Below are 26,892 nucleotides of genomic sequence, written 5' to 3' on the forward strand. Positions count from 1 at the left end.
GACATGAAGTTAAGGGCAGGCACAAGCGTGTATTTTGAACACAGTCGACCTGAAATCAGGCAGCAAGTTTGGAATTCATTCTTGTAGCAAATCCACAGGGCACGGGCTTCTCCCACGCCTCGTTTTTTACTTCCTGGCCTGAGGATGTAGCCTTTCTACCTCCCTCAGACTTAGAGAATGAGTCCATAATAATATTGCATTAGACCCGTTATGTACTGAGCTTGGATCCTAGAACAATAGACAGGTACGATCCTAGAAGGCAGCAACCTGATTGGTCTGCAGGAGCAGTCCAATCAGGCTCCAGGAGGGGAGTTGAATCAGCCAATCACACCCATTGTGTTAATAATGTAAATATAGCCAGAGGTTTTAGGGGAAAGCACTCACTCACTGTTTACCATGAGCTGAAATAAAGAATGTGAAATCAACACTCAACTCCGAGTATATTTCAAATCTGTGAGAAGCCTGCAAACAAGCTACGAGCACAACAGAAACACCTGCAGTTTCCAACAACTGGCATTCAAAAACATAACCATAGCCATAATGGTTAGTAGCCACAGACAACCTTATTCTCCCTGAATTTATTTAATCCTGTTTTAAAACTATCCAAGTTGGTGGCTCTCATTGTCTCTTGCGGGAGCAAGTTCCATGGTTTGTCTAGGGGCTGCATGAAGAAATACTTGCTTTTATTTCCCCCGAATCTTCCATCATTCAGTTCTAGTATTATAAGAGAGGAAGAAAAACTTTTCTTACTCCACATTCTCCATGCCATGTATAATTTTACAAACTTCTGTCTTGTCACCTCTTACTTGCCCTTTCTCAAAACCAATCCACAAGTGGGAGCAACTGCAACCAGCAACTGCAGAATGGGGCCCTTTAATACAGCACAGTCAACTCCTCCAAGGAGGTGGAGTCAACAGACTTGGACCTTCTTCTTAAGTCTTCAGATGGTCTCAGATCTTTGCTGAGATCTTCTTCCCACTGCTCAGCCAGTAAGGGGCCACTGGGAGCTGTCCATTGTCCTAGCTTCTTCTTAAAACAACTTGTCTTGCCATTATTTGTCCCAAAGAAACCCAGTCTAATGGTTTCCGCTTCCCCTGAGAGTGCCAACCCTGAGAAGAACAGGATACCCACCGTGGAAGAAAGGCAGGGTGAAAATGGAATTAATAAAGGGGGAAAAGAATTCTGAAATGAAAAAGCACACTTTTCCCATTACACACAAATATGTTATAGTAGGCATCTCTCCTGTGTATGTGAAAGAAGGAGAAATGTTACTTCCAAGATGGTTCTTGCTACCTGCAGTTTTTTTTTATAAGTACCTGTATTAAAATTATGGTATTTGCATATCTATAACTATTGTCCAGTTAATCAAGAACACTTTTTAAAATCAATCAAAGTAGGAATTTGGACCCCTGAATGTCCTAGTAAAGCATGAGGATGAGAAAAAGTCTGTCCCCTTCCATTTTCCAGGAATGGAATTTCATTTTTTAAAAAACCAATCCGCACAGAAGCAATTTTTTTAAAAAAATAAGAACATGGGAGGAGCCCTAAGGTTTGTGCATTGTCCCTGGTCCTCCAATAATGTTTCCTTCGCTAAACAGGGCATTCAAATGCCCAAGGCCTGGAGCAGCTACCATAGAAGCCAACACCTTGGGGCTGAGAGGTCTTCGCCCCCCCCAATAAAATATTTGAGGGGTCTGCTCCCCAGAGTTGATGGGCCTTGCCGTTCTAATAGAGTATGTGCACCACATTATGTGATTGACTGTGCAGGGCGGGGCTTACCTGGGTCTCCCCACTATTTTATTCAAGTTGGCACCCCTAGCAGCTACTGCATAGGGCTTCTTGCCACTGCTTGCTTTAAGAACAAATATGGCAAGGACTCAGTGCTGGTGCGCTGAGGGGGTCTTAACAAAGTTGCGCTCAAAGTGTCCTGCAGCAAGAAGCCCTGATGCCCTATTTTGAAAAGTTTAAAAGATGAATACGCTTTTAGGAGGCAACACACAACTTTTGGTGATCCATGAACTGATCTGACTCATGATCCACCCAGATTCAATCAGGAGAGTCTGCTCAATCCTTCCCTATTGCTAATCAAAAACTGTTCAATCAATCAAACTGCTGTTATCAGTTAAACATTGCAGCCATCTCTCTCTCTCTCTCTCTCTCTCTCTCTCTCTCTCTCTCTCTCTCTCTCTCTCTCTCTCACACACACACACACACACACACACACACACACACACACACACGGATCTCTGGCTTGGATATTCCAAGCACAATCATTTGGGGGGGGAGGGTTCTGAGGGACTCCATGTTTCTGATATTGCAACAGTGCCCCAAACAACAGCCTTTTAAAAAATATATGCAGAAAATCAGCATTTGGGTAATCTCCCTCCTTCTTCAACAAAAAAAAGCTCATCCTGATTTACAAGTGAAGTTTGGGTGTTAAAGCAGAAACCAATATTGAATTTAAACCATGAGGAGTGTGTGCCCCCCCTAACCTTGAGTGACAGCACCTTTATCTATTGTTTAAGAAGAACATAAGAAGAGTCTTCCTGGATCAGACCAAAGGCCTGTCTAGTCCAGCATCCTGTTTCACACAGTGGCCAACCAGCTGCCTCTGGGAAACCCACAAGCAGAAGAGAAAGACAATAGCCCTTGCTTGCTATTGCTCCTTGGGAAACAGTAGTCCTGCTGCCTCTGATCCTACAGATTTGCATATAGTAAGCATGATGGGTGGCCGCTCATTATCCCCCATGCATTTATGTAGTTAACTTTAAAAGCTGTTCAGGTTGGTGGCCATTACACATCTTGTGGCAACAAATTCCATAACTAGACACGGTAAAAGTAAGTACATCCTTATTGGCTACAGGTAGGTCTTGATTTGGCTAAAATTGTGGGGAAGGGCTTAAGGATTTATTTAAGGATGTCCATATTCTCCATTCCACACCGCTGCAGTTTGAGCACCAATCAAAACTCTTGATAATTCAGAACAAATGAACACAAAATACTGTGGAGGGAAATGTGTGGCCCTCCCAATGTTATCAGACTACAAAGCCTATCATCCCAGAACATTGGCCATGGTGACTGGGGCTGATGGGAGTTGTAGTCCAACAATATCAGAAGCGCTGCAGGTTCCCCACTCTTGTATTATATCTATGGATAAAACTGATAAACTTTGGGACAGTTATGACCCAAATCCAGAGAATCAAAATAATGTCTGGAAACATCTAGACTGTGCAAATGCTCTTAGAAGTTTGCTAGGGGTGGAGGAGGGTTGAGAGGACCTTATCCCAAAGTCCGGATAATAGATGTGTGGTGTCTTGCACAATCCAGTGTGTATGTTTTCGTGGAAGCTTGGTAACCACAACTGCAGTCGGCGATGTGCGATGCTTGCGCTATCTGGGCTGAAGAGCCAATATGAACAAATGCAATCTGCCTCTAAGGTTTGAGATTATTGTCCTCCTATCTTCTTCCAGTATGATGCTTAAAAGAATTCAATCCAAACCGAATGCTCTGGGGGAAATTGCCTGGGACAATGCACCTTCACAACACAGTTCTCCGAAATTTCTATAGGCAAAGAGTTGAATGACAGATACATGTTTTCTGTCCAACTCTTTTGAAACTCAGTGCTTACTCCATTCCATTGGCATACAGATAATGAAAGTCAAAGAGAATTTAAGGGCGATGGACAGACTTGGAAAAGGAAACAATGGAAGGCTGGGCCTGATTGACACCCTGCCGACTTCCATGTGGCATCTTTTACTGACAAGCTGCTTTCAAGAGGACAGCTTTCCATCAGACAGACGCAACGGGAGATGGAGTGCGAAGCACAATACTCACCCTCCTTCAAAGATCTTGATCCGGGCTGGCTCCCCTCGTTTGGATATGGGAATGTCGTCTTCTGGTTTTCCTCTTTTCTCCTCTTCCTTCTCAGTTCTCATTTCGTCCTTTCGACCTTCGTTGGGAAGGAGCGAAGGCAGGTGAACCTACCTCGCCAAAGGATGAAAGTAACGGTTTTATTATTCTTTCAAAGGCTCGTTACCAAAGACAGACACCTTGGACAAGGCTCTCTCTCTGGAGAGTGGGGGTGAAAAACCCAGCAGCCACCCTAACTTCAGTGATAATTAAGTGTAAGATTTAAACCTGATTTGGAAGGTTCTCATTTTAGACCTGGTGCTGCTGGTCCGAGCTGCATGGGGTGGGTGGGAACAAGCAATGCTTAATGGGGCAGAACAATTGCTTTAAAGTTGCATAAAAAGAAGCTGATGAATCTGGACTGAGTACTCTGCCTGGCTTGCGATGACTCTGTGCATTTTAGGAGTCATACAGGAGATCACTGGACACAAGAGCGGCTGCGATTTTTTCCACTGTGCAGTGAGTTCTGCACCTCCCACCTTCACTGTACAGCCTCAAGACTGAACTCCAGTCCTTCCTCTCCACTCCTTCCCAGGTTTCAGGTAGACAGTCTGTCCCCAGCTGCCATGAGCACCTTGTATGTTCAAGCATTCATTCTGTGCTTGGAGTGGGAAGGGGCAGGGCATTTCTGAACACTTCTGTAGTGATTAGCATGCAGGACTAAGACCTGGGAGATCAGGGTTCAGGTCTCCACTCAGCCACAAAACTCACTGGGTGACTCTGGAACAAGTTGTGACCAGTGGGTATGGGGCTGAAACATGAACAGACACCCCAGCATCTCCCTGGCACTAAGAATCAAAACCTTCTGACCAGTCAAGGCCTGGGAAATCAGGTGGGAGGGTAGAACAGGATCCCCAGTGCCCAAGAATCCCTCGTCAGCTACATAACTGTTTCTACAGGACAAGGGAAGAAAGGAAGTCAGGTATGAATCTGGTTAAGTTGCTGGGACCGTTGTCCAAAAGCAATCTGGATTTCATTTAAATTTTCATCCTGGAGCGATGCCTTTAGCATGCTTTGAAGTTAACCAGTCCAGCACACAACCACCCCCCTCCCCACAAAAAAACCCAAACATACCCCAAACATCCCTCTTTGAACGACCCCCAAGTGGTTCTAAGCATTTGATCTTCTTTTCATCTCATTGGAAAACAGCCCAAACACAGCTTTTTCTCCAGGACAGTCATGTAACGCTATGATTTCTAGCATGTCTTCATAAACAGCAGCTATGTTTACCCCAGACTGATCTGTACTGTGTGAAGCTCGGCTAAGTGGCAGACTGTCTAGGATCTGCTCTAGGGATGAATGAATCTGTCAATTTCAGTTTACCTCCATTTCTCATTTCCCCAAACTTAAGATTGCAACTTAAGAAACAAAAAGCATGTATGAAAATTTGTGTGCATTTTAATGCACATTTCTTCTAATATGCACATTTTCGCATTCATCTTTCCAGGCAATTTCCCACAATACGATGCAATTTGGCACATTATTTTCACTTATCCAGTTTTGTTCACGCGTTTCCCTAATATATCCACTTCTATATTTTAATGGCAGCATCCACTTCAATTCTTACTCACAAAACAGGTGAGGACAAAAGGAAAACCCAATTCCCTTACCTCCGACATTTTGGGGTTCCCGGCGCTTGAGGGCACAAGCCTCCCTGCCTCTGGACGTGGAGCAGCAGACATGGTGTAGGTTTCTTTGCTCACCTTTTGCTTGGAGCGCAGGAGCGAAAGGGCTGCTTTGGTGGACACACCGGGGAGGTTGGGATTATACAAACTAACGCACCAGCCGGCATACACCGAGGACCTTCGGTCAACTTGCTGGATGTGATTTGGCTTTGTGTAATTTAAATAGCACCAACTGACATTAGTAGTTGTATGGAGACTGGGGAACTGAAATACCTTCTTGACATCTGACCCCTCTTGGGACTTCTTTGAACTTTGGGCAGCCTCAGAACGAAGAGCTGAACTTGGGGAGGTTGTTGCAGGTGGCTCCATGGACTCTTTGCAATCTTCCTTCTTCACCATCTCCGGGGATTCCTTGCTTTGCAACTGCTTGCCAGCTGGATGCTTAGATTCCTCTCGCCCCTCAGAGCTCAAGGCCTCATGCTGTGGAGAGGCTGGCCATAAAGTCCCCTGGACTTCTTCCAACTCAGACTGCTCAGGCGATACGTCCGGGGGCATTTCTGACTTGACTCTCCTTTGGTTGTGCTTCTTCCCTTCCTCTGTTGCACAGGGGGCCACCGCTGCTTCCGACTTCTCCTCCATCTCAGAGAACTCTTCCTCCTTCACCCTTTTCTGCTGCTGGGTTTCCATAGTGAGTTCCAAGCTTCCGGCTGGAGACAGCATCCGCTTGCTTCCTCCGACAGTCGACGGGCTACCTTCAAGATCCAACAGGCTTTCAGATGGTGAGCCAAGAGGAATGTAGCCTTTCTTTTCCGAGAGTGACAATGGCAGCCTTAGGTAGGGTGTCTGGAAGATGCTCTTCTGCTCTTCGGTGATCATCTGTGCCAGATCAAGGTCGATTCCGTGAACATTAGCGGTGCAAACCAAGGTACCCTTGGCCTCGTACTCATCGAATCTGGGCAGGATGATAGAAGAGGCGCTGCAATGCGACTGAGTGACCAGGATCTGAGAAAGGGTTGTATACATTGCGCTTCCGTAGGAGGGCATGTTCGTCTGAATGCGAACCGGGACCACTAGGGACACGACAGGCTCAGATCGTGCAGGCACCACCAACTGAGAGATGGAGACAGATGCAGAGGGGCTGCTAGGCCGGGCCAAAATATGCAGCCTGCTCTTGGAGCTGTAGTCTGCAAATGGGGAGAAGATGGGACCTCCGGTGGGCGGAGAGAGCCTGGATTTGAGCTGGGGCAAATGGGCACCAATGTCACTTGGCAACTGGAGAGCAAGCTGGGACTGGAGGGGCAGAAAAAAGGCAGAATGGAGTGGCGGGGAGCCTGGGTAGTGCACAGGGACAAGGGACGGGCTCTGCCTGAGTGCCACGTCCCCTGGGTGGGACAGCAGCGGAGGGGCAATGTGAAGCTGGCCTGGGTGCAGCAAAGCATCTTGCAGCGGGATGGCTGCATTCTCAAAGATGGAGTGCGGTATTTGCGGGATGGAATACTGAGCGGAAAAGAGGTCAGTCATTGTCTGGCTGGAGAAGAGCTCCACTGTCTGTCCCGATGGTGGCAAAAGATGTTGGAATGGCAGGAGAGAAATCTGCGGGGTCATGTACTGTTTCTCATGGAGCGTCAATTGCGCCGATGGGTGGTGAAACACCTGCAGAGCTTCGGTGTAGGGGTGGGTATACGTGCGCTCAGGGCAGTCTTTTGGCTCACCCTTGTCAGCTGGGTAGCCTCTTTGAGAAGAGGAGGAGGAAGAGGGTGGTGGTTGCTGCTGGGGCAAACTTGCAGCTGAAGATTTGCTTGTGGACTGCAGCAGCTCTTCCGCTTCTGTGCCTCCTTTGGAGCCAGAGTCTGGCTCGTGCTCTGTGTGCCCAGCAAGAGATGCCTGCCTTACCAGGAAACATTTCCTCCTCTCCTGTGGTGCTGGTGTTGTTGGTGGTCGGGGCAGGGAAGTGGGAGAGGAGGAGGATAAGCTCCCATAGTCAAACGATTTGCTGCGGGTCTCCGACATTGGAGAGGAGGGAGAGACGTTGGGCGTCTGCTCGGAGACGGACCTCCGCATTTCTCGGGTAGGGTGGTGAGGGTGGTGGTGGCCTGGTACTGTTAGCATGTGTGGGCCGAGCCCAATAGGTTTTATGTGGGATTCAGAGGACTGGGAAGCAGCTTCCTCACGTTCAAATGACGTTGAGCGGCTGGAGGCATGGGAGATGCTGCTCTCCTGACTGGGGCTCCTCACTGACTCAAAGCTGGATTCTCCAGAAGACTGAGCCATTTCTGCAAGCCTCAGCCTCTTCTTTTTGGGTGGCAGCTTCTCTGCGGGAAGCTGGGAGAGAGACTGGCTTCTCTGTGGCCACTGAAACTCCTCCGTCTTCTCCGGCTCTTTAGGGGGAGGTTCAGGCTCCATCTCTGGCCTGTCAGGCTCTTCTGTGACCAGGATCTCAGGGACTTGGATGTTGGGTTGACGCACAAGCTTTGGCTGCAGGGAATGAGTCGGCCGGCTGTGCTGTGCAGCTGACTGAGAAGTGTATGGCAACGGCAGCTTTTCCTCTCCTTCCAAGCTGCTCAGTTGTTCGATAGAATCCGACTTCTCAAAGGAGCTTGTGTGCTGGATGACAGAGATCTCCTTTGAGGTCGTCCTCCTCTCCTTGACCTCCGTACCAAAAGATGGTTTTGCAGTCCTAGAGTGGAAAGCGACACCGGCATCAGAGAGTGCCATCGATTTGCTGAGGTCTGCTGGTGACGTAATGGACTCGGACGTCAGGTTCAAGGCCACATCAGTGGGTTTCAAGCTAGTAAACTGAGCGGCTGCCCCAGAGCTACAGGAAGATGGATTGGTCAACTCAAAAGCCGGGGGGTCCTCATCATCACCGAGGCTCTTTTCCTTACGCCTTTTCCTCAGCGGAGTTAGTTCTAAACTCGTCCCCAGCTTATAATGCATCATCTGCGGCCAAGGATCAGATTCTACGGAACCCTTCTCGGCTTCCAACGAAAAATGAGAACCGGAAGATCGGGGCTTGGAGACCTGCAGTTCCGAACAGTAATACTTCTTGTGGGCTTCGTAATTATCCCGTTTCTTGTACCGAGCGCCGCAAACGTTGCACTCATACATGAACCCTTTTGTTTTTGCGCCCTTCCTCGACTTTTTGGTGAGCTCGCTCTCCTTGGTTTCTTGTTCCTCAGGAGGTTTGGAAGTGCTTTCTTTGCTCGCCGCGCCCATGTCCTCCGAACCATACTCCATCCCCAACGGAAGTTCGATGGCGGGCTGCCGTTTTAGCATGCGTGGGTGGGAAGACACCTGGCCGCGGCTTTGGACCTCCGATTCGGTGATGTGGTCATCGAAAGAATAGCTACCTCTAAAGGTATGGGAAGAGCTGATGGTACACGCAGCCGAAGGCATAGAGTGGCTTCGTAGGAGAGGCACTGTCTCTGTGGCACTGTGGGAATGCTGGAGTGATAGCAATGATTGTTCAGGCTTCATTTTTTCCATGTGGGGCATCAATGACTTGGATGAATCAAGCTGGCTACCAGAGCCGGGTTTGATTTCTAACGCAAAGGGCTCTCTGTATGTGCCGGACTTTGGCGATTCAATGCTGCTGCGTCTGGACAATGAACTTCTCCTGGGCTTGACGCTATCTATCTCGCTGGTGTCAACAACGGCTTCGTTAATAGTGATTAGTTTGGTGATATGTTCAATAACCTGCGTTCTGGGCACAGACAAAGGAACTGTGCTGAGTTTCTCCTCGGCCGATACCTGGGGAAATTCCTGGGCAGTGGCTGTCGCTAACATGGAAGTCCGTTGGCCAATTCTCCCGCATTTGCCAAAAATAATCTCTGCATAAGACTTGGCGTTGGTGTTTGGTGGGCTGATTTGCTGCTCGGCGCTCTCTGACCTGGAGAAATAGCCAGATTCTGTGCTCCCTTTGCTGCCAGGGCTAAGGAAAGCCTGTTCCTCAATCACCTTCTTTCTTTCACTCAATCGGAGAGCGAGCTTCTGCTTGATAGTATGCGTTTCCTCCGATTTATGACTTTGGGCATGCTCCGAAGCCGGCTCCACAAACGGGCTGCTTTCTTCGAGAGACTGAGACAGGCTGGAGTGAGAAAACGAGCAGCTCTCTAGGCTAGAGCTTTGGCTTCCTGACCCGTACAACATGGTTTGCTTACTCCGGGGCGAAAATTCTGCCAAATGGCTCGGTGCGCTCCTGGTCTCCTCCTCCGAGTCGGTGCTTTCACCCTCGGTGGGCTCTTCAAATTCCTCTCCAGCCATCTTCTCCATTTCCAAACCAGAAGGGTACAGCTCGGTCCCGGTCCCCGAGGCGAGACCGGCTTTGATCCGGTGAGCGTGAGACTTCCGGTGTTTATACAGATTGCTCTTGGTTTTGAAGGAAAAGCCGCAGGGGACGCAGGGATAGGGCCGCTCCCCTGTGTGCGAACGGATGTGTTTCTGAAGGACGCTGGGCTTGGCGCAAGGCCGGCTACAGTACTGGCAAATGTATTTGCCGGGTTTCTGGGGTTTCTTCTCTTTCTTGTGGCCTTCTTCCGAGGATTTCAAGGAAGCTTGTGAAGCGCGGGGAGTGTAGACCTTTGGAACGGAGGGCATGTCCTCTTCGGGGACGACAGGAGGACGGGACGGCAAGAGCTGGCCAGGGTGAAGCCCAGAGGAAGGAAATGAACTGGAGGGACCTGCCCTGGCTGGGTCGACTAGCTGCCATGTCGTAGGGCCTTCAAGGACATGTTCCTGCTTCCGGGGAGGCATGAACGCTGGTGACAGGGGGTGCTGCTGCTGAAGCTGGGAGATGTGGGGAGGGTGTTCAAAAGAGGGGTGTTTGAGCTGGGCTGACCCTGTCTTCTCCTGGGCCTCCTCCCTCGAAAAAGGCTGCTGCGCTGCAACGTCCCGGAGGGGAGAGCCTTGCAAAGGAGCCGAGCTCCCCGGATAGGTAGCGGCGGACGAAACACTGCTTTGGAAAGCCTGTCCTTTGACGAGCCTCCTCCTCGACCCTTCCTCGCCCTTCTTTGTGCTCCTCTGGCTTTGTTCAGGATCCATGACCTTGGGAAGGGAAAGGCAAGGAGGGGGGAGACGGTCCAAGGAATCTATTTCGGGAAGGTGTCGGCAGGCTTCATGGATAATGAAGGAAGGCCTCCTCTGTGTTAGCTCTCCGGCATTTGCTGTGGGGCTGCCAAAGGTGGCGGCCAGAGAAAACAGTTGTTGACTCGAGATTTCAAAGTGTCACTCTCTGTTGTTTGATTCAGGGGGGGGGAAGGAACAGAGGGTGGGGAGGGAACAATGAAAAGAAAGAAAAAAAGGTTGGTTGAGGGTCAAGAGAGTTCACACTGGTAAAGCATGACAAACTACTTCAAAGCAGGAAAACTATCCAAAACCTGTAGTCCAAATATTTTCCTTGTGGATTTTGCAGAGGCTTTAAAGGGGGCCATTTTTATCACCGTTGATGGTGGCAAGCTTTCAAAGAGGAGAAGCAACCCAGAACACTGCCTCGGGTCCTTTTTCTCATGCAAACCTTGGTAAACGTGAGGCTCCCATGCTCATCTCGCAGCCATCTTTCTCCTTGGCTTGGAAAAACAGCACTCGGCAGTCCTCTGTTTCTCTCTGCATGTGTGCCCTGGCGCACCGATTCCTTCTTTGCTTTCCTCTTCTACCACTTTGCCGTTCAGAGACCTCGGGAATCGGGCCGATCACAATCCTGCAACGACATTTGTCGAAGAGGTGAAAACACACACAAACACACAATTGCGACTGTTTGCATTCATTAGGTTTTAAAGCAATCCGATATTCAAGAGTACATAGGAGGAACACAGGAAGCTGCCCCCAGCAAGTCAGACCATTGGTCCATCTAGCTCAGTACTGTCTGCACTGACTGGCAGTGGCTCTCCAGAGTTTTTCCCAGCCCTACCTGGAGTGGCCAGTGATTGAACCTGGGACCTTCTGCATGCCGAGCAGGTGCTCTATCACTGAGGGAAAGTCCTTCCCCCATGGAACGGAAGCCATTGGAACTCCCTTTTTGCATAAGCAGGCAGTGGATCATGCTTCCTGGCAGCAATCCTAGGCAGACTTATTGCAGTTAAGTTCACACACACACACACACCAGGCACACTCTTCTTAAAAAGTGCTAACAAACATAATCCAGGGTAGTAGATGTATTCCAGAAAACATGCACAGCCAAGATGACCTCAGACTGTAAACAGTCACCTGCATTTGATTACTCAAAATTAACATTGATTCCGTCCCGCTGTCTGCAGCTGCTGTGAGCTGGACAACTTTATAGGTTAGATATTTGCATTCCCCCCCCCCCCATTTAAAGAAAATCCTGTTCTCTCATTAATGTCAGAAACCTTATCCAACCGAAGGGACAAATAGGTGCTGCTCTGGGGTTTGCCTGGAAAAGGCAGGAAAAGGACCAACATGGAAGGTCTTTAATAACAGAAAATACGCAAATGCAGAATGTGGTCTCATCATCTTTATGATATCACATAAAGTCGATCTTTATGATATCAGACTTATGGAGCTGTGGCTTGTACAATCAGCAAGAGTTATTTCCAGGTAAACATGGTTAGGATAAGGCTGTAGGGTTGGCGTTTATCACACGTGTGGTTTATAAATGTTAAATAGGCATCCCATAGATTGAACCCCTATGAAGGTCCCTCCAAGCTGGTCCCTCCAGATCAGGGCTAGGGAACCTCTTCCATCCTGAGGGCCACATCCCCTCATAGGGAACATTTTGAGGGCTGCACAGCAGTAGTGTGCATGGCCACAGGCAAAAGTGGGGATGACAACTTACCTTTGTACAGTTCTGGCCACATGAACATCAGAGGTTTCCAGATACTGTACATGTACAAACACACCTCTCCATTCTCTACTCAGGCAAGCAAGAGGCATTATCACAGTTCAGCAACATGTTCCAGATAGGCAAAATGACTTGAGGGGGTTGTGGAGCAAGGCGGGGGCGGGGGCTGTGTAGCCTGGGGAGAACCCTGAGGGCTAGACAGAGAGGCCTGGAGGGCTGCTTTTGCCCCCTCCCCCGAGGTTCCCCACCCAATCTACACCACTGTTTTCTGACATGTTTGTCCATAGTCGATTTGGGGCAGCTACAGAGGGCTGGGGCCACCACTCAGGGGCAGTCCCCGCACTTCATATGCAAAAGGTCCCAGGTTCAGTCCTTGGCAACTCCTATCTAAGGAGTCAAGTGCCCAGTAATAATAATAATAATAATTTATTATTTATACCCCGCCCATCTGGCCGGGTTCCCCCAGCCACTCTGGGCGGCTTCCAACAAAACAGAAATTCTAAAATACAGAAATCCTGAACGCTGAAGGAGCGTCTCCACCCCCATCGTTCAACTGGGACACTGAGGTCCAGCGCCAAGGGCCTTCTGGTGGTTCCCTCACTGCGAGAAGCGAAGTTACAGGGAACCAGGCAGAGGGCCTTCTCGGTAGTGGCGCCCGCCCTGTGGAACACCCTCCCATCAGATGTCAAGGAAATAAACAACTATCTGACGTTCAGAAGACATATGAAGGCTGCCCTGTTTAGGGAAGTTTTCAATGACTGATGTTTTAATGTATTTTTAATCTTTTGTTGGAATCTGCCCAGAGTGGCTGGGGAAACCCAGCCAGATGGGAAGGGTATAAATCAGGCATCCCCAAACTGCGGCCCTCCAGATGTTTTGGCTTACAACTCCCATGATCCCTAGCTAACAGGACCAGTGGTCTGGGATGATGGGAATTGTAGTCCAAGACATCTGGAGGGCCAAAGTTTGGGGATGCCTGGTATAAATAAATCATCATCATCATCATCATTAATGTAGAAGACCCACCTAAATGAACTTCTGGAGAACCACTGCCAGCCAAGGAAGGTGAAATATCGAGCTAGTTGGGGAAACAACCTGACCTGATATGAGGCACTTGCCGATGTTCCTAGATGGTGATTTCTAATCATTTCCCTGAGTAATTGCTAACCTTCAAACCGTGAAGCATCGTAGATAGCGGCGTCATTGTAACGTCCCCAGGCTCATCGTTTCTATGGAAAGAGAAAAACAATTTGCTTCATGTTTGCTTCACTTTTAACCAACTGCCGGGGGGGGGGGGCGGTTTGCAAAGATGTGAAGACCCGTCGGCCATTTGATGCAATAAGAGGCAAGCAACATAGTGCTCTTAGGATGCTGCTGGATACCAATTCCCATCAGCCTCAGCTAGCAGGAGAGCCAATGGACAGGGATCATGGGAGTTGCTGTCCAACACCTTCAGTCCATTGCTCGTGCCACAGACACTTCTTTTAATAAACATCTGTGGCAACAAGACACTCATTTAAATCAATCAATGGCCAACAGCTGCTTCCGCCAACCCAACAATCTGTGACTCAACCAGGGATGGGTGTATCAGTCTATTTCTTGACTCTCACGTGAATTCACACTCAAATCTGTTCCATCCTGTTTCCACATTAATCTGTATATATATATAAGCATAGACAAAAAACTGCATTTAAATACATATTGCTGTTTTGTCTCAAAGCAACCGTGCATTTCTGAAACCGAGAACATTTGAGGAATGTGAAACCTGGGGAATTAACTGAGAGTTGTGTTCAATGTTGCTCATACTCAGAGTAGATGAAAATAAAGGGCATGATTAACTTTCTACCTCCTGTCACAGGGGCTGGCCCTGGGCATTCCTATCCTCATGGAAGCTAAGTCTATTGGTTCCCAGCTGCCATAATGGCTATGTCCTACCTCCACCGTCAGAGACTGTACGCCTCTGAATGCCAGCTTCTGGGAATCGCAAGTGGGGAGAGAGTGTTGTGCTCTCAGGTCCTGCTTGCAGGCTTCCCACAGCAATCTGATTACCCATTGTGAGAACAGGAGGCTGGACCAGATAGACCTTCAGTTGAATCCACCAAGGCTTTTCTAATGATCGTATGTGCCTGGGGACAGTTCCAAGGCCCAAGCACACACAACTCCCAGACTGGACTGGAGGGAGTTCTCAAAAGAGTTTTCAGCTCAGCCCAAGTAATAATAATAATAATAATAATAATAATAATAATAATAATAATAATATATTTATACCCCGACCACCTGGCTGAGTCTCCCCAGCCACTCTGGGCGGCTCCCAATCGAATATTAAAACAATACAGCATTAAATATTAAAAGCATCCCTAAACAGGGCTGCCTTCAGATGTCTTTTAAAATTAAGATAGTTGCTTATTTCCTTGACATCTGATGGAAGGGCAGGTGCTGCTACCGAGAAGGCCCTCTGTCTGGATCCCTGTAACCTCACTTCTCGCAATGAGGGAACCGCAAGAAGGCCCTCAGCGCTGGATCTCAGTGTCCGAGCTGAATGGTGGGGGTAGAGACGCTCCTTCAGGTATACTGGGCCAAGGCCGTTTAGGGCTTTAAAGGTCAACACCAACACTTTGAATTGTGCTCGGAAACGTACTGGGAAGTAACCAGTGATTCCTAGGGTGGCTTCATCTTGCCTTATTTCTACGATGTCATTTCTGTGGTAAACAATGACCATGTAAAATACCGTATTTTTCCATCTATAAGACGTCCCCGTCTATAAGACACCCCCTAATTTGGGGGCCTCAACATTTAGAAAATAGGGGGGATTGAGCTTTTGAGGGAGATTATTTGGGGGGAATGCTGGAAATCGCTCACCCGCCAGAAGGCAGCACACAACCGCTTCATAGCTGCCAGGTTTTCCCTTTTCTCACGAGGAAGCCTATTCAGCATAAGGGAAAATCCCTTAAAATGAGGGATAACTTGGCAGCTATGAACCGCTTGCGCCACTTACAATTGCCGCTTACATTCTCGGGTTCCGATGGGTGAGCGATTTTCGGCATTGGCTGCTTGATTGTTGTGGGGAGGAATCCCGAAAATCGCTCAACTGCCAGAATACAGCACACAACCACTCACGTCGCAGCTGCCTGATCGCCGCCATTAGCCCTCCTTCTTGCCCGAGATTGTAAGCGGCCGCCAATCACACTCCCACAGCTGTCTATTGCCTGCCGCAGCAGCAAGCAGAGTTTTTAAGTGGCTATTGGCCGCTTGATTGTTGGGGGGGGGGAGATGGCGAAAATCGCTCACCCGTCGGAATGAAGTGCGAGGCTGAGATTGTAAGCGGCAATTGTAAGCAATGTGAGTGGTTGTGCTCTGTCTTCTGGCGGGTGAGCGATTTTGGGCACATACCCCCCAACAACCAAGCAACCAATCACCACTTACAATCTCGGGCTCACACCAAAAAACCATTTGTGCGTCGTCGTCCCCCCCAGCACTATCCATGTATAAGATAAGCCTAAATTTTGAACCTCATTTTTGGGTCAAAAAGGCTCGTCTTATACACGGGAAAATACGGTATTGCACATTAAACACATAAGAGTACACACACACAAACAAACAAACAAACAAACAAACAAACAAATCCAAGACACTACGGCCTTGGTAGAACTCATTGAGCAGACTGTAAATATTTCACCCAAGACCTCACCAGCACAAACTGGTGCAAACCGAATGCAACAGTGCCTTGATCAACAACAACACACAAAAACACTCACACCCCTGCTCCGTTTAATGGCAGTAGGGTGAGGAATACTTACAACGAATTTGATTTCTGCAGCTCGAACGGTGTTTGCTTTTTCCTTTATTTATTTTATCTTTTTATTTCTGAAGGGCTTGATTCAGCCTGCAAAACATCAAAAGTGCATAGCAATCAGAGAAACACATTTAAAAGGAAACATTGTTTTCAACCACGGACAAACCTTTGGGTGCAGAACAGAACACACACACACACACACAGAGAGAGAGAGAGAGAGAGAGAGAGAGAGAGAGAGAGAGAGAGAGAGAGAGAGAGAGAGAAGTGGAAACCTTAAAACACAGACTTGATCCCAACAAGCTGCCTTTTTCCATAGAGAGATGCTGAACCCCACGCAATGAGTTGACAGTCGCAGAGGTGCGCATGTCTGTGATCAAACGTGTGGCGGTGGACCTACCCGCACTAAGTGACCAGGGGAAGCATCACAAAAGAAGTTGGCCTCAAACAGACCTCTAGCTGCAATTAAGCAGGTGGTAAGGAATTGGCTTATACTATGTGTCCATCTAACTTAGTGTGGGGGACTCAGGCTGGCAGCCACTCTCCAAAAGATCTCAGAGAAAAGATCACATGTGGAAGGTTCCAGGGCCAATTCCAGGTAGGTCTTGGAGAGCTCCCTGCCTGAAAACTCTGAAGAGCTGCTGCCAGTCAGTGCAGACAACACTGAGCTGGATTGACCAAGGATCCAAATCACTATATGATATGTTTCCAATGTTTCCGATACCTGTTAAAGGTAAAGGTAAAGGGACCCCTGACCATTAGGTCCAGTCGTGGCCGACTCTGGGGTTGCGCGCTCATCTCACATTATTGGCCGAGGGAGCCGGCGTATAGCTTCCAGGTCATGTGGCCAGCTTGACAAAGCCGCTTCTGGCGAACCAGAGCAGCACATGGAAACGCCGTTTACCTTCCCGCTGTAGTGGTACCTATTTATCTACTTGCATTTTGACGTGCTTTCGAACTGCTAGGTTGGCAGGAGCTGGGACCAAGCAACGGGAGCTCACCCCGTCACAGGGATTCGAACCGCCAACCTTCTGATCAGCAAGCCCTAGGCTCAGTGGTTTAACCACAGCGCCACCTGGGTCCCGCTCCGATACCTGTTACCTGACCTCTTTAACTGTAGATTCTGGGGATCAAACCTGAAAACCTTCTGCATCTAAAGGGTGCAATCTACTTAACAGTACCAGGATTCTGTCTCCCTAAAGCAGGCATAGGCAAACTCAGCCCTCCAGATGTTTTGAGACTACAATTTCCATCATCCCTGTTAGCTAGGGATGGTGGGAGTTGTAGTCCCAAAACATCTGGAGGGCCGCGTTTGCCTATGCCTGCCCTAAAGCAAGGAGAGGCAATGTGAGGCCCTCCACCTTATTTCAAAAGTACTCTTCAGTCAATCAGTTCAGACTTCTGGCAAGAAGTGGCCCTGCCTACTTTTCATTCTAGCCCCACCCATTCCTGGCTTCAGGCCCTGCCCACCACCAGCATGCATTCTCCAGCAGTTTAACCCTCAACACTAAGAAAAAAGTTGCCCACTAAAGGTTGGTTGCACCAACGCAGGAATGGTGCCTTCTAGATGTTGTTGGACTCCAATTCCCATAAACCCCAGCCAGGATGACCTCTTTAACTTTAACTGTCAGAGATGATGTAGTCCAATAACATTTTGTGGCTATCCTTGCCCTAAAGGGCTGGAGGGTTGACGCAAGCTAGGGTTGTCTACACCTTGAGTTCCTTGGAGGAAAGTTGGGATATATACATTTCAGAAATAAATTTTAAAACTAATCTAAGCCCTGTGTTGGCAACGCAACTCAAAACAAATTTAATAGAATTATTAAAAAAGCAATAAAACAAATTACCGTGTTTCTCATATTATAAGGCATGTCTTATATTTATTTTTTCCTCAAAAAAACACACTATGGCTTATTTTCAGGGGATGTCTTATATTTTTCCTCCTCCTCCTGCCATGGCCGGTATTGCTGCTGTGCCTATCACTATGTCTTATTTTCGGGGTATCGCTTATATTCCTTGGATGCTTAAAAATCCTGCTATGGCTTATTTTATGGGTATGTCTTAAAATATGAGAAACAGGGTAGTATCTTGAAATCAACACAAAATATTCGGTGAAAGGGGTATTGGATTGCAATGGGGGGTAGCATTTTCTGCATCCTGGGTTAGGTAGCGTCTCAAGGCCAGAGAATTGAGACCCAAATCTATTGCATTTTACTTGGCATTCATTTCTCCCTCTTATCTCTGCATTCCTGACAAAGGGGAGGTGTTAAGAGAACTTCAGCTGAAGAGAGACCACTTTGTCATTTTAGTGAGGCCATAAAAGGATCTTAGTGGCTGTTTCTGTTTTTACTTTCCCTTGCCTTTTAATTGATTCCGCTTTCCTCCCTTAATGTGACAAAAAAAGGCAATAGATTTCAAAGATGGAATGTGAATTAAAATGTGTCTGGCGCATGGGCTTTTATTACCATGGCATTTGGCAGTTTGTGATCTTCTTGTTCCATTATTCCACAAGCTGTTTTGCTTGGGAGTTTACAGAAGAACTCTTGCCAGTTATGTACCAGCCAGTTCAGATGCCCCTGCTCTTAATGGTCTTCTTCAGGCATTTGGGTGCCATTGGCTCAGTTCAGACATCTTGCCAAACAGGAAGCTTAACTATGGTTAGGTGTGATGTCTGACCTTACAAACCATGGTTGTTTGGAGGGGGGGGGATCTGCCAGCAACAGAATCCATGTCACACTCAGGACCTGCTTGTGGGCCTGATGCAGCAGGCCTCTTTGGACACTTCTAGGTCCAGAGATTCACGGCAGGCTATTTTTCTAAGCAGCCTACAAACAACGTTGACTTTGTTTTAACAGATCAAACTAAGGGGAGGGGTGGGGAGACCAGAAAACCTGAATTGGCAGTGTATTCATAGCGCAGTCTTTAAATAGAGTTTCTGTGCTACCTCTTTATAATGTTGCTTCCCTATTTTGGTACATAGTAGTGACTCAAAGAAGGCAACTTTCTCCCCCACGAGCTGAAAATTACTATAGCTGCACTTGGACCAGCAGTTGAAATATCACTTCAAACCAAGTGCCTTGGTGCTGAAATCCTATCAAAAGGAAACTTCCTTAGCTTATCAGCCCTTGCAGGCGGTAGACAAGATTATTGGAAACAGCCCTTGAAGCATTGTTATTGGCTTTTACAGTTTCAGCAGGTGATTTGTTGCTGGCATATATCAAATTGAAAGCAATGACATTTTTGCTTCTTTATTTAGAAATATTTATACCTTGGCCTTTTGAACAGAGAACAATAATACCTCCAAGTTGACCCACAAATATTATATATATATATATATATATATATATATATATATATATATATATATATATATGAACATGGGAATATGAACCCAGGATGGGATGGAAACCACTGCCCCTTACACCCTACTCCTAGCCCTACTTGGAGATGCTTGAGGGTTGAACCAGGAACCTCCTGCTTGCATAGCAGATGCTATGCTGCTATGCTACAGATCTCAGAGTCGCTTGCAAAAAGACTGTAGCTCAGTGGTACAGCATCTGCTTGGCATGCAGAAGGTTCCACGTTTGATCCCTGGCATCTCCAGGTAGGGCTGGAAATCTCCCATCTGAAATCCTGGAAAGCTGCTGCCAGTCATTGCAGACAATGCTAGATGGACTAAAAGTCTGAACTTGGGATAAGGCAGCTCCCTATGTTTTTCGTCCTGAGCACAGAGGAGGATGGGAACAAAAGTAAAATTAGCGGGCTCTAGCTGTCATTGGCTCTAGCTCCTGTTGGCCTCTCTGCCTTCTGCCCAATGAGCATCAGTCACCACTGGTAGGTGGGGTATATCGGTGATCAGAACTGCGGTGGGGCAAAGGATTAAATCCCCAATCGCCCCACAAAATGGCACAGTCCTGGCCAGGATCGAGCCCCTCCTGGGTGCAATTTAGCCAGCAAGCCCAAGGACGCTAAGGCCAATCACAGGCTCACCACCACCGCAGGTGGTTTAGTCTCACCTTTGTTCCTTCCTCGGTCCAAATCACATGCGTCTGAACTGACGTGAGATGGTCTGTAATATTACGCCAACAGAGAGAATCGGCAAACGAGGAGCACATGTAATTCAATTACCGCCTGAAAATGGATTTTAAGTGGTTCTTATGCTTATGAAGCAGCGCGATTAATAAATAAGGGGAAATGATTTATCCTCTCTGCAGGAAAGGCAAGCATCCTCCTTTCCACAGTATGCTCAGCTTTGTGGATTCGCCAATTAGAGAGGCCCACCCACCTCCATTGGCTTCCATCTTCCCCAAAGTACTTAGTGGCAAACTACTAAGCAGGGACAGTGAGTAGGAAAAGTGGTCTGATCAACAAATCGAGAGCAAACATACAAATCTGCAAGGGGTGGGGATTTGGAGCTGAGAAGTGGCAGGTAGCCTAGGGCTGCCATACGTCCGGACAGTACCGGGATTTCCAAGGCAGAATTGACATCCAGGGAGGATTTTCGAAAGGTGGTGCTTTGTACTGGATCTTAGGAAAGTCGATCGAAAAATTAAAAAAAAAACCTCAACAATTTTGGGGGCTTCCTATTTGGGGTGAACTGGTTTTTACTTTTTGAAACATGGCAACCCTACCTAACTGTTTCCCCACACCCACAATTTCTTGATTTTAAACCCCTCTGTGGGATTAAAAATATGGTAAACGTTCGTTTTAAAAACCTCCTTGTGTGTGTGTGTGTGTGTGTGTGTGTGTGTGTGTGTGTGAATTAGAACCCACAAATAACAGGCGGAAACAAGGTTAAACACCTCTCCCACAATCTTTCTCTGCTTAAACTCTCACCATGCTGCTTGTTTCCATTTTTTTCTTTTCAAAATGCTACTACTAGTGGCTCCTTTACACTGTTGACGCTGGCCCCCTAGATCTTCACCAGACAAAATGGGTCTATCCAGCCACCCATGAGAAAATGTCTCAGAATATCACTCCTCTCCTGTCCCTGACAAATTTCCCTACTACTGCTCATGTGTATATACTTTGCTTTTCATTGGCAAATACCAAATTGCATTCCAAAAATAAAAACTAAAACCCTCCCAAATCCCACTGAGATGGGGCATGTTTATTCCCCCCCCTCTCTCTCTCCCTTTCATAATCTTAAGGCTGAGAGTCAGCAACTTGTCAAGCCACTTCCTGAGTTCAAAGAAAAGATGGGTCCTGAACCCAAGACTATCTATTCCGTCTCCTGAATTTTTCAGCTGACCTTACAACAGAATCCAGTTAATTGTTGACTAGTTCACCGCATAAAACCCAAGGCAGGATATTCTAAAAGAATTGTTCTTGAGAGAGGTCGACGTATTTGCCAGTGTCATGTGAGGAGATCCTTCACCAATAGACCCCAGAAAATGGGACCTGCATAAAACATTGCAATGTAGAATGTTCTTGTTGAAAGTTCCAGCCAGCCATTCCCTTTTCCTACATACTCCATTACGTTTCTGCCCACCTCCCAACACATACGGAGTGAAGCAACATTCCATGCCCACTGAGCACGAATCTTGGCCCCCCTTAAAACATTTGCCATTTTTTTGGGTAGTTTTCCAAATGTTTAGGTTCACCCAAGCCTGCCGCTTCTGTGAGTGGTTTGCTATGTAGGAATTGGCACTTGGAGAACTGAGTTTGCTGTGTGTGTGTGTGTGTGTGTGTGTGTGTGTGTGTGTGTGTGTGTAAAATTGTCCCACAGGCTCCTTCCCTTGCCTAAGACCTGTGCATTATTATAGATATTAGACCAGGCATAGGCAAACTCGGCCTTCCAGCTGTTTTGGGACTACAACTGCCATCATCCCCGACCACTGGTCCTGTTAGCTAGGGATGGTGGGAGTTTTAGTCCCAAAACATCTGGAGGGGCCGAGTTTGCCTATGCCTGTATTAGACTGTCCTACAGCCGTTCATTCCCAACTCTCCATGCTAAAATTTTACGCCTTTCCAACATGAGCCAGCTCTCACCTGAGACTCGCTTGCTATCAGCAGCTCAACGAGCAATTAAACAGCCCTGCCAATTAAGCCTTAGTTCGGGGTTAACTGCTGAACTCCTGTACTCCATTAGTTGGAGCATTGTCTAAATAGCAGTTCAGATCTGAGAGCCCTGTGGCTCTATGACTAATCCAAACGTCTCTGCCACTTACGGGGCCTGTAGCGGCTGAAACCGAAAAAGACGTTTCCTGCTTGGCGCGGCGCGGCAAATACTTCATCTGCAAGATTTAGTGTCTACCTTTAAATAGGCTAGAGGAGTTAAACAGCCCAAAAGGCTTCTGGGTTCCTGTGGAGGATGACTCACAGGAAGGATGGCCAAAATGCATCGCTATAAAATATTAAAGATAATAGGCCTCCCTGCCACAGACTGAGGCAATATCCAACCTAGCTAATAGACCCCCCAGATCCTCCCACCAATTCCCAGAGTCGTTAATGGTCCTCAGGGTCTATGAGCAGATGTCAGCTCTCTCTCTTACAGGTACATCTTTTTATTCGCTCCAAATTACAGCCTGGCATTTAATTAATTTTTTATTATGACAATACAGATTCTCATCCGCCAAGGAAGCCAGAGGCTTAGCCCATGAATGCTGTCTCTCTGGAATCAAACCAAGCCAGGCAGAACAATGTCCCTGTCTAGTAAGAATGTCGGCGGAGGAAAATTCTGCTCCTTGAAGTTCAAAAACTGAAAAGTGGTTCAAACAGAGACAGCCATCTGATCAACAACAACAACAACAACAACAAATTAAAAACCAGAAGACCCAGCAGACGAAGGATCCTTTTAGCTAACAGAATCTTAATGGGAGAAATGCCATTTTTTTCCAAAATGCACTGTTCTGAAAGGTCTCTGTAGATTCAAGCCTTCCACCTGCCACTTGCGGGGGGTGGGGGCAGGCAAACATGGAGACTTCAGGTCAGACCTGGACAACTGGCAACCTAGTCTGGAGCCTTGGAGAGCTGCCACCAATCATAGGTCAGTGCCTCATCTAGTCTAGCATCCTGTTCTCAAAGTGGCCAACCACTATACAGGTGAAACTCGGAAAATTAGAATATTGTCAAAAAGTGCATTTATTTCAGTAATGCAACTTATTATTTTTTTATTTTTATTTTAATTTTTACAAATGCTTTCTTTTGGAAATTCCACAGTAATAAAACAAATAATTTCAAAAATTCAAAAATAAACATTGCTATTACATTTCATTAATTACATTCCATTTATAATTGACCCGCCTAACGACAAATAATTACAATTACAACAAATAAAGGCTTGACATATCTTGCTTTGCATGTCATGCATCTATCTCATATATTGGTTTTACCTTTTAAGTTGAAATAAATGCACTTTTTGACGATATTCTAATTTTATGAGTTTCACCTGCAATAAGTGCAGAGTGCAGGGAATCTGCGGCCCTCCAGATGCAGCTGGACTTCAACTCCCACCAGCCCCAGCCACCCGGTCTCTACTTCTTCCTAGCATATAGTCAAAATCCTCCTTTTTTTCTTAAACCCACTGGAGCAGGCCCTCTCTTCAGGAGCAACAGAATCCAAATGTGCTCCCATCATCTATGCTTACCACCTTTCAAATAATCAAAGGTGCCTATCACAACCTCTCTCCTCCAGGCTAAACATGCCCAACTCCTTCAACCTTTCCTCATACGGCTTTCCGGTCACCTGGAAGGAAGTTCAGTAGCAGAGCGACGAGGTTCTAAAGAAGGCACAGTCTCTGCTGGGACAGATTTTTATCGGTCACTTTGATAGAGCAAGCAACTGCGGGTGGGAGATCTATTCCCTAAGACAGGTGAAATAAGGTTATCTGAATGCATGACTCAGCAGTAGAACAGATTGGCTTAGCCATATGAGTCAGCCACCAGTTATTCACAGTCATCTTTAGAAACTGTGTTTAAAAATGTGCCTAAAATGTGAAGGACCAATATATATACATTCAGGAAAAATGAGTAGTAGTACAGTGGTGCCTCGCTTAACAAATGCCCTGCTTAACGAAATTTCCGCTTAACGGAAGGATTTTTCGAGCGGAAGTTGCCTCGCTAGACGAATTCGTTTTATGAAAAATTCGTCTAGCGAATTGCGGTTTCCCATAGGAATGCATTGAAATTCAATTAATGCGTTCCTATGGGCAAAAAAATATATTCAATGCATTCCTATGGGAATTTTTCCTTATAAGAAAAGACCCGTGGAACGAATTAAATTCGTCTAGCGAGGCACCACTGTAGTAGTAGTGATGATGATGATGATGATGATGATGATAGTGATCCCTGGATTAATTGCCCGGTACTTGATTCCATCATTACAGTACCCGAATTTATCATTACAGTACTGGTACTACCATACTGTAATGTGCTGTACTACCAATACTACAGTACTGGTACAGAACTTGAACTGATCATTGCAATACAGTAGGGACACCCTGATTAATTACAGATACTTGAATCCATCACTGCAGTATTTACCACCATCTCTAATAATGTAATGATATGCCACCTTCTCTAATAAATAATGTAGCTCAGACAAAAAAACCCACCATGGAAAGCAGATGAGTGTTCTCATGTTTGAATATTCCCCCCATCAAAATTCCTATCTTGTGGTAACTTAGCGCAACGAGAAGATGCAGCTTTCAACGAGCCTATGATTTGAGAAATGAAGTTGTGACATACTGCCTAAGTTGCCCAAAGCTACAACCAAAGCAAGCAACACACCAAGTATGAGGTCATCCGCCGAGGGCATGACATCATTTGATAACGTTGCTACTGGCAAAACTAAACACACCCTTGAAACCACTAGAGGGAGCAAAAACACAGTGCCTGGGGTCCAGGAGAGAGGTCACTTTTACATCATTGAAATAGTGGCCCCACCAGGGAAGCTATAACTCTGTTACAGATCAAGCGGGGAAAATATGCATCATGTCATTGGTAAATATATACGTAGTTCAGAGCAGAAGCTGGGGTGAGGTGAGGTTGTGGCTTATTGAACCCCAGCAAAATCACATGCCACTGAAACCCACCACAACTAGTGAGAAATATGTGGGTCACTGCAAGTCCCAACCCATTCAATGGCACCCCAGAGGCTCACATTACCTTACAAAGATCCAGGTTGGCTCACAAACTGTGCTCTTTCGAGCTACACAACAAGCATTAGGCCATGTTTTTCAAACAAATCTGGAAGCTCATTTAATTCTGAAATGCCTCATCTGTGATCTGAAGTGTAGACACAGATTTCCCATCTCATAGACAACTACCGGTAGGATGAGTATACACCATATGATTAAACCACATCACTTTCCATAAAGAATCCTGGGAACTGTAGTTTGTTAAGGGTGCTGGGGATTGTTGCTCTGTGACGGGGAAACTAGAGTTCCCAGGATTCTTGGGAGAGGTGTCATGTGCTTTCAACAGATGGTGTGTGTGCAGCCCCAGCCTTATGCCAAAGCCTCTGACTGCATTCCAGATAGGCAACATACATTCTGTTCTTACAGAAATCGTATGGTAAGGCCCTTTCTTTGAGAACAACACATGAGACTAGAGGCAGGGAATTGCATAGTCCCTAAATAAAATATAAACAGAAAGTCTGTGGACACTGAAAATCAGCAAAATGGAGAGAAGCTAACCCCATAACCCCATGTCCCTGAAATGCTAGCTTTCCAGAAGCAGGGACTTGTTCATTTGTGGATGGGTATGTAGACTGGGGACGCGGGTGGCACTGTGGGTTAAACCACAGAGCCTAGGGCTTGCCAATCAGAAGGTTGGCGGTTCCAATCCCTGCGACAGAATGAGCTCCTGTTACTCAGTCCCTGCTTCTGCCAACCTAGCAGTTCGAAAGCATGTCAAAGTGCAAATAGATAAATTGGTACCACTCCAGCAGGAAGGTAAACAGCATCTCCATGCGCTGCTCTGGTTCGCCAGAAGTGACTTAGTCATGCTGGCCACATGACCCGGAAGCTGTACGCCGGCTCCCTCAGCCAGTAAAGCAAGATGAGTGCCACAGCCCCAGAGTCGTCCACGACTGAACCTAATGGTCAGGGGTCCCTTTACCTTTACCTATGTAGACTGGAGTTTCTTCAAGCGACAGTCCCTGCCAATAAAAAAAGCTTCCAGTCAACCACACGGTTTGTACATAAGCCAGCAAATGGAATATCCCCCACATAGGTACCAAGTGAAATGGTATAATCCCAGGAAGACTTCACCACATGCTTTTCTTTGCCATTTTAATTTGCTTTCGTGGCAGTACTCCAGGGTGCTACCCTATCGAACCGTACAAGAAGCAACTGGAGAGAGGGCCTTGCAATGGGAAGGAATAAAACATTTCAATGGCTGTGGTCAAATCCAATTAACGGAACTAACCTGTCAATCGTCCTCTCCCCTCGTCTAAATCAGCAATGGCTCCGCTTCAGATGTGGACAGAGCTTTCTTTCTTTCTTTTTTTTAAACCAACCACCTAGCACTAATGTTCCTGTTGGGTGCCACACAATAAATAACAGCAATAAATTGTTAAAACTAAGCATCTGAAAACCATCATGTACATATAGATCTCATCCTCTTTCCTATACCCACATCTCCAGGAGACTGCTTTCAGAAAGGACCCCAAACCAAACATGAACAAAGCTCTTCCTTAGTATCACAGTGCCTTTCAGACACTTATGGATTTATTTATTTTTATCTCTAATTACTAACTTTGGGGTAGAGACATTTATTTTAAGTGGAGAGAGATTTCTCTCCCTCTCTCCTCCCTCCCTAATACATAGG

The 26,892-nt window shown here is 46.8% G+C and overlaps 1 protein-coding gene across 5 annotated transcripts in view; it reads right to left on the minus strand.

Annotated features, from left to right (window-relative positions):
* Positions 1 to 26,892, minus strand: part of HIVEP3 (HIVEP zinc finger 3) — a 239,699-nt gene that overhangs the window by 50,600 nt on the left and 162,207 nt on the right. For 2 of the 5 annotated variants that reach the window (XM_035120894.2, XM_035120903.2), the window contains 5 exons: positions 16,128 to 16,213; positions 13,499 to 13,559; positions 11,047 to 11,229; positions 5,520 to 10,764; positions 3,835 to 3,980 (listed from right to left, as the gene is read on the minus strand). In XM_035120894.2, coding sequence (XP_034976785.1) covers positions 3,835 to 3,980; positions 5,520 to 10,574 — 5,201 coding nt within the window. In that variant the 5' untranslated portion in view covers positions 10,575 to 10,764; positions 11,047 to 11,229; positions 13,499 to 13,559; positions 16,128 to 16,213. The other 3 variants (XM_035120904.2, XM_060275721.1, XM_060275722.1) reach the window with 3 other exon arrangements.

Source organism: Zootoca vivipara, chromosome 6 (assembly GCF_963506605.1).
Source record: "Zootoca vivipara chromosome 6, rZooViv1.1, whole genome shotgun sequence".
NCBI classification, from domain to species: domain Eukaryota; kingdom Metazoa; phylum Chordata; class Lepidosauria; order Squamata; family Lacertidae; genus Zootoca; species Zootoca vivipara.